Genomic DNA, 18462 nt, shown 5'->3' on the forward strand with positions numbered 1-18462 from the left:
ATATGAGATTACGAAGCCTTTCATCATCATCTCGTTTTGGGCATGTCCCAAAAGAAAAACAACATATTGATCCGTTCTGAAGTGTCGGTTCTAAAACCCAACGAAAGATACTGTATATATATATATATATAAAAAAACATCTATGCATAGCAAAATAACGCCGGCAAAAAGCCCACCATAATAAAAGAAAAAAAAAAGTGTTGGTTTATCTTTATCTAAGCCCATCAAGTTTTATTATACAATATTTTTTTCTTTTGTTAATCTCTCTCAGAATCTTGGAGGTAATAAACAAATACTGGCCAAAATTGAATTCTGAAAAGGCTAATCCTTTTACAGGTCAGAAATGAGAAAACCAATTCAGTTGTAACGACTCACTAGTTTCCCAAACTTTTACTATACTCAGGAGTCAGGAAACTAGCTAATAAAACTACAACACACGTTCCATAAGTATAAGTATAAGGGATCTTCGAATAAATGGAACAAAGGCCTTTATGCCAAAAAAATGACATTTCGGGGTACTTAATCCAATTTCTCTCATCTATAAACCATTTCCGTAAAAGCTAGGTAGTGTCAAATTTTCCCATATTGTCAAAGTCTTTTTTACAATGTTAAGAGTTAGAGCTTCAAACCGAACCTTTTTTTCGTTTCCATTTTCAACAAATTGAAGCTAATCTTTAAAATTTGCATTACTTTTATATCTTAATTCTAAGCTACAAACTACCCGAAAATAAACATCACTAGCGACCTGATCGTTGCACTTGCTGGAGAGAAATAGCTGTCCAAGGAGTGGATCGCTGCGGACTTGGCCGCCCAACCACCGTAGCAGGAGGAGGAAGAACGGCAGTCACATTGGCGGAGGAGGAGGAGGAGGAGACACGTTCGCAAGAAGGGCACATGGTGAGAGTAGTAGGAGGAGTCATATGCATGTAGAGATGTGGAGACAACTTCAACGCCCTCAGCTCCGACACTTCTTTTTGCAACCGTCGATTCTCCTCCGTCAGATTATCGCAACATCTTTTCAAATACTCACAATCAACCTCCGTTTGTTTCAGCTTCGTCCTATGTTCAAATATTCAAAAAATCATCTTAATTAGTGAAAAATAACAGTTAACAAGCTAAAAGCTTAATTAAGAAAACAGAAGAATCCAAAAAAAAAAGGACAAAAGTGGAGTGTTAATATGTACGCATGCATGTGTCTTTAAGGCGCTGTAGTAAAAAAGTAAATAAAAAAAAACTTCTCATGTGACAGTACAGAGGCAGAGATCTTATTAGGATTTTCTTTTAGAACAGGGGAACTGAAAATCACTTTATGGGTCATAAAAGGACAATTATATCCCCATCATAGCAATTACTAAGGTTTTTGTAATACTCAAATTCCCAGTAATACCCTTAGAAAACAAAGGCAATTTCTTTACCTTGCCCTTCGGTTCTGAAACCACACTTCCACTTGTCTTGCCCTTAGATTCAACTGTTTTGCTAGAGCCAGCTTTTGCTTCTGCCCAGTCCGATTATTCAAGGAAATAAAAGTAAAAGCAAGTTTAGTTTCTTTTAGAAAGAAGCCAATCAAAAGACGTCCATGCAATATGAAGTCATAAATTACGAAAATATGCAACTATTAAATTACTAAAAATGTCACTAACCGGATTAAGAGTGCTATGTTCTTTAAAAGTCTCCTCGAGAACAAGAGCTTGTTCCTTTGATAACCGTAGCTTCTTCCTTGACCCGTCGCCGTTTCCGCAATCTTCGTCGTCGCTTCCTCCGCCGTGTGAGCAAGAAGCTCTCTCTGCCTCGTGCTCTTCTCCTCCTCCTCTCGCCGCCGCAAGATCCCTTTTGTTCCCACTCACACTCGATATGGTGCTGTTCGGAGACGAAACAACGGCTGCTTCTTCTTCCAAGTTCACTACCGCCACCACCGAAGACGCAGCTCTGTTTACGTCGAAACCTCTTAGAAAAGATCCGGCGTCGGAGTTTCTCTCTGTAGTTGTACGTTTAATTCCTACATTAATCAAAAACGTTTTTAGCTACAATTTCGGAAATAATTAAAACTAATTATATCTTTATTAAAAAAGGATCGGATCTATTATATGAGACATATAGATCCGAAGATATGTCTAAGTCTATATGAGCAGAACACATTGAATGTTCTTAAAAACAAAATACAAATAAAACGAAAAAGAGAAAGAAAAAAAAAATTACCAGAAGACTGAAATAGATGAGTCCAAGAGTTGTGATGAATCTTCTGGGGATGGCTATTATTAATCTGATTGTGCATGTGAGGAAACGAAGAAGAAGAAGGAGGTATGGTGGGGGGCTTGGGGTTTCAATGATGACTTATGTCAGAGAGACCCTTGTAATTTCAATGATGATATATACTGTTACCTGCTCCTCTCTCGTCGAAAATAAAATAAAATTAACCAATGCTAGAAAAATAAAATTAAAAAACTCATTCAAGTCCAATGCGTTTTCTTTTTCAATAATACGTTGAGCTCTTTAAACAAATGAATTTTTTGTTCCTAAAAGTCAATTACAGACGTTAGCATTTTAATACACCAAATCTCAGATATTTTATTGTGTTTGACAGTATTATTTGGTTTTGTTTTACGTTTTTTAACTTTCATCTCTTAATAATCATTTATTTCTTAATGCTCTAAAATTAATTCATAATGCAAACTTGATACTTTTGGAAAGTAATGCACACGTACGCTTTTATATCTACTAAAAATATTTAATATAACAAGATCTTTTGTTTGAATTGTTTTATTTCTTAAACCATGAGAAGGGGGTAATTTAAGAGGAAAAAGACAGACAGATCACAGATGTAGAAGTTAAAGTAGGGGTCGCTCGTGAACTACAAACGCGAGGTAGCCTTGCGTGGAGGTGGAGCGGGAGACAATGGCGTGGGGCTCAAAATGGGTATGGTAGTCAGAAAACGATTTCGTATTGATAGGTTACACAGAGCCTAACATAACACTGCATGGGGGTTCAGACTACCTGTGAACCCAACAATGTGCATTTGATTCTCTAATTAATCTTCAATTCATTTCTTGTTCCCTTTTTCCAAAAACTCTCCCTTTGATTAGTAGTACTAATTCTTCTGGTCAACTAATAAAAGCGAATTTCAAGTGTTTTTCTCCATTGGATTATTATGGCCAAGTCAAATATAAAACGGACATTTGGAAAAGACTAGTGGTGGTATGGTAGAGTTTACTACGGCTACTTCCTGTCACTGAAACAATATGTTTTGCTTTCTGTTTTCAAAGTTGTTGATAATGCCATCATTATTACTACTTCAGTTTCTTTGAGAGTTACAGACAAGACAGGTCGTGTTTGTTAATTAATTAATTTTAAAGTTAAAATACTAACGTTTTCAACCACAAATTAATGTGTGTTTTACTTCCAACAATATTTTCTTAATGTTAATCATGAATGATTGACAAAAAAAAAAAAAAACTGTTTATCATGAATATGTATTGACTTTATTATGTATCTTCAATCAATGCGGTCATGCTTTTTCATTGACTCTTAAAAACTTGCTTTGACCCTTTCTTGGAAACTTTTGGTTTTTTTCTTCCGGTAATTGATTTGGAGCCTTGGCTAACTGGTTGGTTGATTTGATAGTAATAGTAGTCTGAATTCTGAAAAGGATAATTATACAAAATATTACTCCCTCAAAGTTTGATGTTAGAGGGATTTTACAGAAATTAAGAAATTAAGAAATAATTATTATTAATTTTAATTACAATAAAGTTTTTTTACTAAAAAGTATTATATATTTATAAACTAATGACTATTGAATTTTTTAAAGTTTAATACTTCCTCTGTTCCTAATAAATTGATGTTATAAAAATTATTTTTGTCCTTCAAAAATTGATTTTGTAGATTAAAAAATTAAAACAATCATATTACTTGATGCTTTTTGACAAATGTCATTTATCAATTAATTTATGGTTTCTCTATTTACCAAAAAATAATTGTAAATTAATTTACAAATAAAAATTAAACTTTTTTTTAATATGTGTGATAGTGTTATTTATTAGGGACATATAAAGTATTAATAGTGGTTTAACATCAATCTTTGTAGAATGAAAAAAATCACATAACATCAATATTTGAAGGACTGAAAGAGTATACTCTAATTTTCTATCTAAAACCCATTTTTAAAATAAACACTACTACGAATACGAAAGGTTATGTATATATTAATAGTATTGCCTTGGACTAACTAAAATAACATGGGTTTAGTTATGAACCGTACAATGCTATATAAATATAAAGTTGGTGACTAAATTAATTAAGTTGTAATCTGAAATCAAATTAATCCATTTTTTTGTTCTTTCATGATCAGTTAAATTTGTCCTGCAAGGACTGTACATGTTCGTGAATGTGAAATTATGGAATAAACTATAAAGAGCGTGTGACGGTGTGTGCCTGTGTGGAACTGAAGCAAAATAAAAATTAAAAGAACTCAGAAGTAGCGGTGGAGGTCACGTGGGAAACGGGAAGGGGTTCACGTGGGAAGTTTGCCAACGTGGCGGGCAGCACATGGTCCCCGCCAGTGACCACACTCGTGCGGCGTAATTTTTGTTCCTCCACGACCAGACATCCACTTCTCTGTAATCATTGGATACTCTCTCTCTCCGGCTCGGTGGTTCTTACTTAAAATCCTTACTCTTCTCGCGTATACATCACGCACTTATTTGTTCATGTTAAAAGCGTTGATGCGCGAATGTGTATAGAACAGAAACGTTTGAACTTTGAACAATACAAAAAAACAAAATTTTGAAATCAATACGACAAAGGAAACTGTAATTCATTAAATAATCCTCCAACTACAATATTAGTATTGGACACAAAACCATTATGAGGCTCATATTCTTTTTGCAATACCTAACAAATACTACCCACTCAATATCAATCTTTACAAAATACAACTCAATCTATTATATTAATATACGTACATTTGATTTAGATTATGATTATTGGTATAGTTATTTATTTTAAGTATGTTATAACAAAATGGCGAGGGAATTAAAGAGTTATATTTTTGGTAAGAGACAGCTAAGAACATGATCCGATGAAAACCGACCAAAGCAACCTAAGCCCATGTTTCACCACCAATAACGAGTTTCTTTAGTTAACCCAAGCATGAATATAAAATTATGAGACTTATGAAGTAATCAAGCATGAATATTAAAATATTTACTTATCATGAGTTCAATAATTTTGAGACATCTTTTATTCAAAAGAGGATAAAAACTATGGTCCCACGTGTGTGTCCATAAGACCATAACCATGTGCAAAAGCTCTCTCCGGATGCATGTGTTTTCCTTTCATTTTTCCTAGATTCGGTTTGAGCTGAGATTTATCACCTTCTCGATTTATATAAATTAGTTCGAGATCCTATTTTTTTTTGGTTTATTTGTCTGATTTCTCAAATTTCACAATCAAAACAATTTATTAGCTAGATCCAATTTATAAGCACATTGTTGATGCGGAATTTAGCACTCCGATATACTAATTTAAACCGGAAAGATAAATCGATTAGTTAATCGGGAATCCGGTTAACGGTCTTAATTAATGATCTATTTGAGGCCTGTTCGGATAAAGAGATCCAGTGATAGAGAGCCGACTTCCCAGTTCGCCTGACGACCGACTTAAGGAAGAAGTGGCAGCTTTCCATATCTTATTTCGGGTTATAAGGAAAGTTGATATATTTTGTAGTCGAACGAAACTGTATAAAAGGGAAGAGACTCCATTGTAAGACATCCAGCAATTAATACAAAAATCCTAGTTCTTCCTTGTTCTTGAGCAAAAAACCCTAATTTGTTTTCCAAGAAATTTTAATCGCTTTTGCTTGTTAATTTTGATTTGATTTCTTAGAGAGATAGCTTTATTGAATTTGTTTTCCTTTTCAAACAAATTCATTGTGTGAAAGTCAATTTCTATACACATGATTATACGCATGTTTTTTTCTGCCCGCTTTATAATTAAAAAGTCTACATAATACTCATATATGATTGTAATATTAATTTAGTATCTCTTCTGAATATATATTTTTTTGATAAGTAACATTTCATAGTCTGTTCGTCAACTTTTTTTTTTGTTTTACACAGATAAATTTACCATCAATGACGTAAAAAAAAAATTATTCAACCATAGTACTAATGTAGATAGTACTACTCTATTAATAATGTTGATCCAGCAATAATTGTTCGCTGAACGAATATAATCATTACAAAATAATTATTTTATTTTTTTCATTACTTGTACCACATGATTGTAACGACGTATCTAACAATTTACTCGAAATCATTACACATGTCCACGTGGGACGCCCGTCACTTATCTTGGTCCGGTCCAAGATTTGATTGATTCGTGCAATTTGTTTATTAATACTGAATACCATATGGTTACGTTTTGGAGAGAAAAAAAATCAAGGCTATGCTCTGGACATGATTGTAAGATTTTAGAATTTCGGAATAACAGCTGTTCAAATGCATGCAGTGATGCAGAAATCAGATTTTTCTAAATAGAGAAATAAACACTAGTATATGTGTTCTCAAATAGACGAATAGTATTGCGTAGGTGATCAAGCACTAGATCAAATTCTATCAGAGCAAAATTTTCGTTTTCTAAAAAAAAATCGACGAAATTTCAAGAATATTATATAAGAAACAAAGACAAGAGAATCTAACGTATTTCTATTTCCGTTTTAGCAATCTTTACAAAATCCTAAAATCGAAAGGCTGAAAAGCATAATAAAGCTTCAAGAATAAAAAAAAAAAAAAAANAAAAAAAAAAAAAAAAAAAAGCTAACAAAGGAGACAGGGCGAGTGAGAGCCACGTGACTAAAGATGTCCTAGTAAAGATTGGGACCGAGGAGAAATTTTAAACAGCAAAAAAAGGAATTTGAATTAGATACGCCACCAGAGACATTCACGTGGGAAGTCACGTGTCGACCTCACAAGTGAAAGTTTAAATAATATACACTCATACGCACATACTATTGTCATGTATCTTCGCACCAACCCGGCGCGTGTCCCGTTGTCTCTCACTCACCAGACACCAATCATTTGATGCGAAACGAGCTACCCAACCAGACGAGTTACATTTCTGGCTCCTACTCTCATGATGTTTATGATCACAACAACAGCCTCTAATCTAATCGATCCAATGCGTTTTTGGATTGTGTGTGTCATTGTGTGTACCATCCTATTTTTACTTGACAACATATGTTGGGCCTAAATGGGCTCAATTAAAGCGGGCCTTTTCTCACGTATTTGCACCGGTCATATAATAATAAAAAATATATTTTATCCACAAGAAGGAGGAGTCGTTTTGGCTCATCCACTTAAAAAAACACATCAACGAAAACAATGGTAGTTCTTCTCAGCAAAGTCTCGTTGTTCTCCTGCTGCAACATCGCTCCAAAACCATCTCTCTCGTCACTCCCTACTTCTCTATCTTCTCGCAATTCTCATTATCCCCTTCGTTACTCACAGGTAATCTCCGGTTTTTTTTATTTTGTCTCCAACCCTTTCGAAACGTGTGTTGATTGAAATCGAAAAAAACCCAGAGGAAATAAAGTCCTTCTTTTTGCGGTGTTTTGTTATTTGGGCAGGAAGGAAAAGAAGTGGTTAGTCCTTTGAAAAGTGTGGTTTTGTCATTAGGAGAAGAGGTTTCAAAGAGAAGTCTACTTGCACTTGTCTCTGTTTCTCTCTTCTTTGTTGATCCTGCTCTTGCTTTTAAGGTAAACCTTTTGTTTCTTATCTCCTTTTAACTCTGTATTCTGTATAGAACCTTTAAGGAAAAGAGAAAGGGCTTGTATATGTTGGTACACAGTTGGTATAAATTAATAAAGCTTGGAACTTTATATAGGCAAGTGATGAATAGATCAATATAGAGAAGTTGTTGTGAGGAGACGTTAATTGTTGTTATTTATGGGGGAATCTATCATTAAGTGTGGATATTTGGCACTTTCTTTGTTAGAAACTAATCAATGATAAGTTGAAACAGTCTTCCCTCTGTAGTTTCACTGGCAATCTAATGATTGAATGATGTGGTGTTTAGTTTACCATTTAAAATTGCCCTAAGTGTCTCTTGAATTATGTTATTTAGTCTCTTTGTGATTTAAGAAGCTAGATGGATTTCATTCCAATGATGGACATTGGTAATTTGCATTTCATTGTGACTAAGATGTTCTTTCTATGGGTTAACGTATATATTATTCTCGATTTGGATGAAATTCAAAGGGTGGAGGTCCTTATGGACAAGGAGTCACCAGGGGACAGGACTTGTCTGGCAAAGATTTCAGTGGCCAGACTCTCATCAGGCAGGACTTCAAGACGGTATACATTTATTCAGTTTTAGACTGTTGTCCTGAACAACATATCTTTCGTGTAATCATCATAATCTTTGTGATGACATTTTTCCGCAGTCTATCCTAAGGCAAGCTAACTTCAAGGGTGCAAAGTTGTTAGGTGCTAGCTTCTTTGATGCAGATCTAACAGGTTTGTTCGCTATTCTTTTTATTGAGGTAGTAGAAGAACTGTGTAATAGAGATGACTTGTCATTCATGGATGTTAATAACTCTTATCATCTCTCGTAAGTCCAGGTGCTGATTTGTCTGAAGCTGATCTCCGAGGTGCAGATTTCTCCTTGGCAAACGTAACAAAGGTTGTATCCAATGTTACACATATGTGTCAATGTATATATGTACCTAAATGTGTATAAATCTAGGGAAAACAAACAGATCTTTGACATTAAATGGTGAATAGTTAACAATGTTATATCTTTGCATGCAGGTGAACTTAACAAACGCTAACTTGGGAGGAGCGACTGCTACTGGAAACACATCATTCAAGGGATCAAACATTACAGGCGCAGGTAAAAAGAAGAAAAACTTCCATAATAACACTAAGCACATCTCTTTGTTACCTTTGAGCTTCACATAAATTAAGTTTGATACCTTTTCTTGTTGTATGTATTTGATTTGGATTTAGACTTCACTGATGTCCCTCTAAGAGATGATCAACGAGAATACCTTTGCAAAATCGCAGATGGGTAAAATGCTTCTACTCTCATCTTTAAGAATCCATATTACATTTTGTCTTAAAAATCAGCAGAATGTGAGTAAAATTGTTTTTGTGTTTTGCTTTTCTTTGACTCGTTAGGATTAACGTGACCACTGGGAATGCAACGCGGGACACATTGCTGTGCAACTAAAACTGTGAAATGTAAAGCTTTGGATTGTGGGAGTCTTCTTCATCTGGTTATTTTCAAGAGGTTTGACCATTGTTAAAGCTTTTTTTGCAGGTTGCTATAGAGGATATATGTGTATATAATCTACTTAATTTCAAGCTTGTTCTTGAGATATTATGTATGCTTTAACTTCCACATGCTCAGTCTCCGTGGAGGTGATTACTTGTTTTTGATTTACCTTTATTTATTGGTGTGAATCACAAGTATTGGATTATGGGAGTCTTCTTCATCTGATTATTCTTTAGAGGTTTGAACATTGTTAAAGCTTTTATTTGTGCATGTTGTTGCAGAGAGTGTGTGTAATATATAACTAATCTCAAGCATAACCTTTGCGAGATTATGTATGTTACTTAACTTCCACATGCTCCGTCTCCGTGGAGGTGGTGATTACTGGTTTTTGTTTTATCTATTGGTGTGAATCACAAGTATGAAAACTTTTTCGGAACTTAATTTACTTGTAAATCTCATGAATTTTGATTTAACAAGATCTAGTTTGTATAAATTACTAATGCACGTAAATAATCTTATTTGATTCCTTGAAAAGAAGCCAACTTTCAATTGTTGTTTCTGATAGTTTAANTTTTTTTTTTTTTTTTTTTTTTGAAAAAGAACTACAAATATTGTATGAATACAGTATATAACTGAATACAACACTTATGTTTTCATAAAGAAGAATCAGGATCTTACAAAATGTAGAAGATATATAAAATCAAATGATTTGACAAAACCGAGGAAATTATCTTTAAAAGGACAACAACAAAACAAAAAGAATAAATAATAGCTGTAATAGATAAATTACCAAGTACATGCATGTACACACTGTAAATGAAAAATTTATCATCTTTTTGATAATATGCATTAAATAAAAAAGATATCAATTCCTTACTTAAACCCCTAAGGCCCCAACCGTTGCATCCGGACGTATCAGGCTATATAAAAGCAAAACAAAGAACTTGTGGTGTTGTATAGGATAGGGAAGAAGAGAGAGAGAAAGGGAACCCGTCATGAGTACTTCGACAGGATCTGTGATCAAATCATCAGCGGAGCCGTTTGTGCCGGCAAATGAACCACGCTCTCTATTCCTCACGTTTTCCAATGGCTTTCCCCTCTCAGAACACCAGATCTTCGCATTCTTCGACAGGCAAGTGAAACCCTATTCTATGAAATCTATAAATGATTAATAGGTTTTTGGTAGTTCGTCCAAATGATTGGTCACAAAAAGATAACGTTACATTGCGTCATAGAAGGTTTGACTCATGTGTTGGGTAGACACACCTCTACCAAGACTTTAGATAGATGGATAACGATTTTGGTTTAGTTTGTTCAAAAGCTATATGTCTAATAGATCTCGATTTGCATCTCACAGTACATCATATTCAAACAATTTGTTCTACTTTTTTTTTTTGGTAGTCTATTATATCTCTTACACGTACGATTAAATTGGTTCACTGATGTGTATATATATGTGATGATGATGATTAGCTTGTTTCCAATGAGCGTGGAGGGAGTGTATGTGAACAGACCAGGGGCAGCAAGGAAGCTGGGTAAGACTGATCTGTTTGGGAAAGTGATATTCAGGTATTTTAACATACCAAACATTGTGCTGGGGCCTTATGAGAAGGTTTGCTTTACCGTCGATGGGCGTCCTATGTACTGCAGAAGGTTTGAAACCCGGAGGCCAAAAGCAGGCAATGCATCAGCAGCCCACCGTGATCGTCGTGAGTGATCTGGGAGTTTGAAGGTCATGAAACCCTTTTGTTGTTGTTGTATCAACGTAAAAGGGTTTCTTGAATAAAGTTTCGTTGTTGTTTTTCTTTAATTTCATGAATAAGGGGGAGATCGTCCAGTCATGTGGAATGGACCATCACATGTTTTTCTCATTACAGAGATATATTCTTGTTGTTGGCAAACCATTTTGAAGGATGTTTTATTTTATGTGGTTGAAATTTATCTGGTTATTATTATTTTAGGGCATTATAAGGAAAATGAGTGGAGTAAGACTATGACTCTTGACTAATAAATATGTAGACAGTAGGGTTTGAATTATAATTATGAGTTGGATTATTACTTAAATATTATAAACGAATATTATTACATACAATTGTAGAAGATTTCTTACATACATAGAAGAAAAAAAAAAGCAAACAATTTCATTTTGAGTTTCCCTCTGCAGAATGGATGAAAATACATTGTAAGAATTATATATATATATATATATATAATAGTTTAGTTCCTTACTTGTAATCAGAGAGATTATTGTAATTGATCTGTGTAACTGTGTTACTTGAAGATCGTACGCCACCGTCCCAATTAAGGTCAAATTAAGATAACAACGGCGCCTACGTACCAGCTGTGACAGTTCTGTTCCAAACATCTTTGAAGTGTACTTGCGGAAAGTGGGGAAAAATGTGCCCTTTTTTTTTGTGGTATTGTATTCTCATAAAGTTGAATAAGATCCTCTCGTAGTATATATCTAAGTTCTTGGCTAAATTGCAAAAGTTAGAGACTTAGAGCCATAATCAACAGTCTCAGCTTGTTCCATCATGTTGTAATATCTCATATTAAAAACAAATTTACATAAAAAAAAAAGTGTTCAATTAAGTTAAGTTGATTCGACCATGTAAATATAACAATTTTTGTGTGTCTATTTGTTTTTTTTTTATAATCTTTTTCTATTAAGCCTAAACAAAAAAAATTACAATTGTGCGATTACAAATTACATTTTTTTCTTACTTTTTTTTTTGTCAAACACGATTACAAATTACTTAATGAAAAACATTGGGGAATTTTTTTTTAATGAAAAATAATTGTAAATTCGAAAACACACTCGAAATATTAATAAACTTTGAAATTCTTCAAGATTCATATTGATTAATCATCAACCGCTCTGAGCCCCTCCTGAATTTTAGTGCCACTAGTCCAGCTACCACACGTATACGATGCAGTTGACTCTCACCGAGACGCATAGGCAGGTATAGATATCCACCCGTTCCAACACACACTACAAAGCCGAATCAGATATTTGAGAACCTGTAACTGCATGTAGTAGTAACTCATCTAATATGTTTCCGGATCAATGTGAGGTGCCATCATTTCGACAGTAGTAGTAACAACTAATTCGAAAGTCAGGGTTTCCAGATATGGACAACTATTGATCATGAAGCTGATTCCAGCGAACTCACTAGGTTCAAGATTCGTCTTCAGCACCAACCGTTTGGTCTTCATGTTTGCTTTTAGTCGTCCTTGATGCGAGTAGCTTCAACGTTACGAGGCTGGTTACTTTGTAGAAGCTCTCCGGAATTTGAGTCATATTTTCATCTTCTTCTTCTTCTACTACATCTTTGCTAACCCAAAGCCGGTCCGAGAAATCAAGAACAAGATTCTTGACCTTTTCGATGGCTGCGAATTCGATCAATGAATTCATATCTGCTTCAAAACCGATCGGTTTGGAGAAAGTGAGCTCGAAAGTATCGACAAATCCACCGGCAAAGTTTGAAACCCACTCCATCGTATATCGAACGAACTTACACCTTTTGGTTTCTTCATTGTCGATGTCGGGGTAAGTCCGCACGATCTCAATCTCATTAAAGGAGATTTATCGAGCTTCCCGGTAAATGTTTCTCCAGAGCGTCTCGACAAAACACGTACTTGTCTTCAAATTAAGCATCTTTGAAGGGCAAGCTTGATATTATCAGAATCAAAAGGTAATCTGATAACATTGGGATTCTGTCAAGTGGGCTACTTGAATCCATTGTCAGTGATTTTTGAGAATATAAATGGATTCAAGGAAGAGGTGATTTGTGTGTATGTTTATTTGTTATCTATAGCAAAAGACAAAACTATATAGAAAAAAAAATGACATTCGATCTCTTTTTAAGGAAACCCTAGATTAGTTTATATATATATATATATTGTATTAAGCTTGGATCAAATGATATTCTATCTCTTTTGGATTTTTTTTCTATAATTCATAAACCAAAACATTCAAAAACTGAATGATATTCTAGCTCTTTTTTTACAGAGTCATAATTAAACAGAGAGACATTTACAATTAACTATGTATTCTTCAGATCGTTTAGTTCTGAGCAAACAAATTTTTATTGTTATTAAGCAACCAAATACTTTATTATTAACTTAAGATACATAGTCAAACTGGAACAAAAGTGTCAGACGTGAGAGGATAAATAAACAATATGAAAAGAAGCATTATTTGAGAGGAATCAAGTCGAGCTAAAGAGAATAGCAAATTAAACAAATTTTTGTGTGGGAGAAAAGGAAAAACAGATATTGTTTTGTTTCGTGTACGTAGTACAACAAGAAACAATCTATGTTCTTCCGGACGGAGCTGGAGGCGGCGAAGGTTTATCGCTGTTCTGCACCACTTGGATAACGGAAGCCACCGTCCCAATCAAAGTCAACACGAGGATAACGATGGCGGCAACGGTGGCAGTTCCTGTCCAAAGATCTTTAAAGTAAACTCGCCGGAGTGTGGCGATGGATCTATTGCGACGACTCTCGTAGTGTTTGTTGAGTCTTTCGGCTATATTGTAATAGTGAGATCCAAAATCCACAAGCCCTAAACATAGCTTGTTCACCATTTCCGCCACCGACCCTTGATGCCCTAACCAGTTCTTTACAACTCCTGTTGACGAAAAAATGTGGAGCATGGGTTTCTCATAACTGAAAAAAGGAAATTTTCATAATTGAAAAGTGTTTTACCTTTCTTGACAAGCAAGTCAACGTCTTGATCGGTGTCAATGAGAAAATCCAAGAAAGCGATGTAGTTACAAACATAAGCAGTGAGAGGGTAATGGCATTGCTCGAGCGCCATTAAGTTCCTCATAACCCTCTCGGTGTTGTCGTCCGCTAAGAAACAAGGTATTTTCAAGATTCCTCGTTCGAAAGTAATAACCAATGAGAAATCGTTTATCTTATCAGGATGCGCAAAATCTACTCCAGCACTGTCTAGTTTGTCTGCGTTGTGCAGACTCTTTATGATCTCCGATGGCTTAGCCTTTGCGCTTTTGATTTGTTCTTTTGTCAAACAAAGTGTTTCCACACGGACACGTCGAAACAAATCTGTAAAATGTCGGAACTTCATTCCTTCTTTGACCTCTCCTTCCAACCTAAACGCTCGTAGGATAATGTCACGGATCGTTTCCCTGGTTTCAAGATTTAATAAAAAAAGTTCGGAGAGTTCCTCTAAAAGGGCATAAGGGAGTTGGTTCTCGAGCAAGATTAGGTCTTCCAAAATAGTGTTTATAAGACAAGGCTCCTGAAAAAGAATGTCTTCTTCATGGAAAAGTATTTCTTCTTTCTTGTTGATGTTTTGAGTAGTTCCGGTCTGAATGAAGAACCCTAGTATGAACACCGAGTCGAGGAGTATCATTAATACGAACTCTTGGGATTTGATCCATTCCGTTGATTCGGCGTAGCTTTCTCTTATAAATCTTTCATTCGTTTTTATGATTGAACTCATATCATCAACAATTTTCTTCCCATATTTTTTTTTAATAGCATCAAGGTACTTCTTCTTGTGAAGCTCCATGTTCATATAGTCCAGATATCTGGAACAATCCAAACGCATTAGCATCATAATAAATTATTTTAAAAACTGAAAAATCTGTATGCTTCAAAGACAGAGAAAATAGTATAATACTACTTCAAATTATGTTTACAAACGTTATAAACGCAAGCTGAAATTTTTTTTACTTGGCTACAAAACTTTTACATGATATCTATTAGGAACAAAAAAAGTTATCTATTAACATAAAAACACTATAAAGCTATGATTTAGCATGTTATATATGTAAACGTAACATACAAGAGCAAAGACAGAATCAGAAATTAAACTAGCTTATATATTGTCTGTTTATATATATATACACGTGTACGTACCTTAAATCGGTTTTGGAGAGCTCAAGGGCTTTAGCTTTCTTAGAATGTTGAAGTGGACCAATGAGAAGCATCTGAGGAGTGTATGCGTCTGGGTTCACTCTCCGTAGCCGGTTTGGCACTCTATAGATGCAACAGTACTCTTTGCTAAACGGAGAAGGCCATATACCGGAAATCTCAGCACTCCATCTACCCACGTTACCAGTTCCAGCTTCATTGTCCTTGGCTAGTTGTATTCCTTGTTCTAGATCCCCCATATCAACGCTGACGAGATTTGGATTAAAAGGCACGTTGGCTTCTTTGTATATATTTAATTGTGCATGGGTTGTTACAATACGAGGTTAACTAAAGGTTTATATAAGATCACAAAAGGAGAATGACGTGAGTATGAAACTATCCAATTCAAGCATTTTTATATTGCTTCTGCCTTGGGGAAATTCATCCCAACTTTTTTAATTCCTTTATTTGGTTTTATTGTGTTTAAATTATCCTTCGGGCAAAGAATTATGCTGTCAGGAGTGAAAGTAGAACGCGGAACACACTGGACCATCTGATCTTCCTCAGACAAGTTTCTCATGTTTTTTCTTGCTAGAGGCTTAGAGCCCATCATCCTATTGGGCATTGGACTTTTAAGTCTGCCCCTAATGTTTTTTCATTTGGATCGGGAACTATACAATTTCGGCGCTTCTTTTATTCGTTCCAATCATAAGCAAATAATTATTTCGTCAGGTGATGATACTAACGATGTTAATTGTTAATTTACGGTTTCGAATCCAATGAAATATTAAAGAGTTAGCGGTTGTTGGATTAGTTTTGTTGACAAAAATATCAACTTACCAAGACTTAGACCTACAAGATTCTCATGACCGTATGGAATGACACATCATTGGCTATTTACAATATTTAATTTTCACTGACTATAAATATTAATTTTCATGTGAGAAAAGAACGAGAAAGTTACAAGAGCGAGCATATAATCCAAAATAAAGATGGAAATATATTAATGAAAAGTAAATAAAGAAGCAGAAACTTCAAGAATTATTCGTGGGTTGAAAAATAGGAGAGAAGAAAAGTAGATCATTATCAAATTTTGTCTCTTTAATGATACAATTTAATATGACAAATAAAATTATGGAGACAGACAATTCGTAGGGCACCCACTAATAGATATACAAATGATGTGATGTAGATCTGTTTCTCTCTTAGTTTTGTAATTCTTCCTCTATATAATATACCTTTTCCCTTGAATGATTGGATTTTTTTTTTTTTTTTATAAATTAAGTCGTAATTTAGTTTTAACTTTTAACCATGAGAAAAGGTGTTCACGAAAGGTCTATCGTCTCCGTTTTTTCGTAAAAACTCTTTATCTTTATATTCGGAAATATTGATGTAGAGTACCAACGTTATTAGTATTATTGTTATGGGTTGCAATTCAATATAGAAAGTTTCATGGCTTTTATTATTAAGTTTGATGTCGCTTAGTCTTAGATTTATCACTTATATATGGCTTCCTTATCATTCACTTATGATCATTAAAGTCGTTTACATTTGTATTTTTGTAATTATAGTAAAGGAAAAATGTTTTATTGATTTATTTCATAATTGTGATTTTGTTTTAATGTTAACAGAAAATGTGATTTCGTCACACATGTAAACGCATATGAATGCAAAAGAAAAAAAAAAGCTTTTGGAAACAAGGAGTCCTTTGTTATATTATATATAACACGAAGAGAAAATTTCAGTACATGTTTTCATAAAGGCTTTGAAATTATAATGCGTTTTAATATATTAATTATTATAGCCGTGTTGTTATTAATATAAGTAATTAAGTATAATGATATTCAGTCGGACCAAAAGCAAGATTTGGAAGATCTGAACTGGTGTGGCCCAAAGGGGATGTTACCACTCAACGAACTTCCACAATTACCAAGAAAGACTGTGATAGATAGATACGTTTATGATTTCAGTGGAAAATACAAAGAAAAAACATTTCCTTGGATTACAATCCTGTTTTTAGCTGACAAAGCTTTGTCATCGTCAAGTTACGCAAGTAACATGGCTTTTGCAAAAATAATTCTTGGAAATATTCCTAAAATAGTTTAACTTTTTTTTGGGTTGATTTCCACTTTATATAGCAATATATTGAGCTGTGAAATACAAAACAAGACATTTATATTTAGAAAATATCGTATAATTCAATGTAGACAAAGAGTTTATAATTTTTTTCTGTTTCTAAATGAACTCTACTACGTGAGTTCCTCACTCAAGGGGAAAGTAAACTACGTACTTGCACACGGAATGTTTATTACAATCTAAATACTACTAGTAATCTTTAATTTTTAAAAATAAAATAAATACTAGCTGGATTGACGAGAAAAGCAATAAGTCTCTCATCATGACTCTTCTCCATCGTCTAATGAAAACAAACTCCAACTTATTTTTACTTTATTTTTAGTATTAGAATGGTTACCTCTTTTTGAGGGAAACAGAGAATGAATGAACAAAAGAGTGAGAGGGAACATCATATTTAAGTTTCTGAACCCCTCCCCCTTACCCCTTTGATACGTAGCGATGCATTATATGCACATATTCGTACTTTAATATATGTGTACGTTGCTATAATATTTACAATCAAATATGTATATAGTTTCAATATATGAAAAAGAATATACAAATCATTTTTATTGACGAAATATAATGCATTTAGATTGACGATCTAGGACCACTTTTTTCCCTTACCGTGTGGTTACATTCAGAAAAATTTACCTTTTATCAAATGTGACTGTCAGTATCTTAAAAGGTTTCTATAAATAAAACACGTACCCATACCTGGTTTGAGATCTGACCTCCACTGTTGATCACTTTATTAATTATCAAATATCAACCAGAGGGCGACAATTTAATTGGAACTTTCTTTACTACATGATTTGGTTGCATACTTGCATGTTGATTCTCAAGAGTCAAGGCTCCCAATGGTAAATGTTATTTAGTGGATGAGCGCATTTTCCTTTTAACAAAATGTTTTTTTTTTCTTTGTTGAAAACTCATAAGTAAATTTTGATATTTTAATTTTGTACAAATTAAAAATGAGTGACATGTGCGCCATCCATGTGTGCCCATTGACTTATACTAAAAAATTATCAAATCTCGCGTCAATCATCGTATTTTGCTCGCAGATTTTCCCACAACCTCTGCTCGCCGTTTCTTTATAGTTTTAGACTTTTATTTTGTATCTATCTGCATAATTACAAATTTACAACTTACAATTGTATGTGCGTAGAAAACTAGTTTTTTTTTTTTTTTTTT

At 34.1% G+C, this 18462-nt stretch overlaps 4 protein-coding genes across 5 annotated transcripts; 2 read left to right on the forward strand and 2 right to left on the reverse strand.

Moving 5' to 3' along the window:
- On the reverse strand, window positions 539-2317 carry LOC104699448 (homeobox-leucine zipper protein ATHB-4-like; the record flags this gene model as incomplete). The annotated part of the gene is made up of 4 exons (XM_019246448.1): window positions 539-1059; window positions 1416-1495; window positions 1641-1996; window positions 2197-2317. Coding segments are annotated over 4 exons (879 nt in total), but the record flags the coding sequence as incomplete, so codon positions are not given.
- Window positions 7324-9615, forward strand: LOC104793447 (thylakoid lumenal 15 kDa protein 1, chloroplastic). Of its 2 annotated transcripts, XM_010519800.1 has the most exons (9): window positions 7324-7502; window positions 7622-7750; window positions 8253-8348; window positions 8438-8510; window positions 8615-8676; window positions 8805-8886; window positions 9003-9063; window positions 9174-9236; window positions 9316-9615. In XM_010519800.1, exons 1-8 carry the CDS (start codon window positions 7377-7379, stop codon window positions 9223-9225), a joined length of 681 nt encoding a protein of 226 aa, XP_010518102.1. In that variant the 5' UTR covers window positions 7324-7376; the 3' UTR covers window positions 9226-9236; window positions 9316-9615. The 2 variants fall into 2 exon arrangements, with proteins under 2 accessions (XP_010518102.1, XP_010518101.1); XM_010519799.1 differs by having other exon boundaries at window positions 9174-9615.
- Window positions 10237-11171, forward strand: LOC104793448. The gene is made up of 2 exons (XM_010519801.2): window positions 10237-10402; window positions 10744-11171. Exons 1-2 carry the CDS (start codon window positions 10266-10268, stop codon window positions 10985-10987), a joined length of 381 nt encoding a protein of 126 aa, XP_010518103.1. The 5' UTR covers window positions 10237-10265; the 3' UTR covers window positions 10988-11171.
- Window positions 13341-15475, reverse strand: LOC104793449 (UPF0481 protein At3g47200-like). Its single transcript, XM_010519803.1, has 3 exons — window positions 15160-15475; window positions 13981-14828; window positions 13341-13903 (listed from the first exon to the last, which is right to left on the reverse strand). Exons 1-3 carry the CDS (start codon window positions 15411-15413, stop codon window positions 13587-13589), a joined length of 1419 nt encoding a protein of 472 aa, XP_010518105.1. The 5' UTR covers window positions 15414-15475; the 3' UTR covers window positions 13341-13586.

This window comes from Camelina sativa, chromosome 6, assembly GCF_000633955.1.
Source record: "Camelina sativa cultivar DH55 chromosome 6, Cs, whole genome shotgun sequence".
In the NCBI taxonomy this organism is placed as follows: domain Eukaryota; kingdom Viridiplantae; phylum Streptophyta; class Magnoliopsida; order Brassicales; family Brassicaceae; genus Camelina; species Camelina sativa.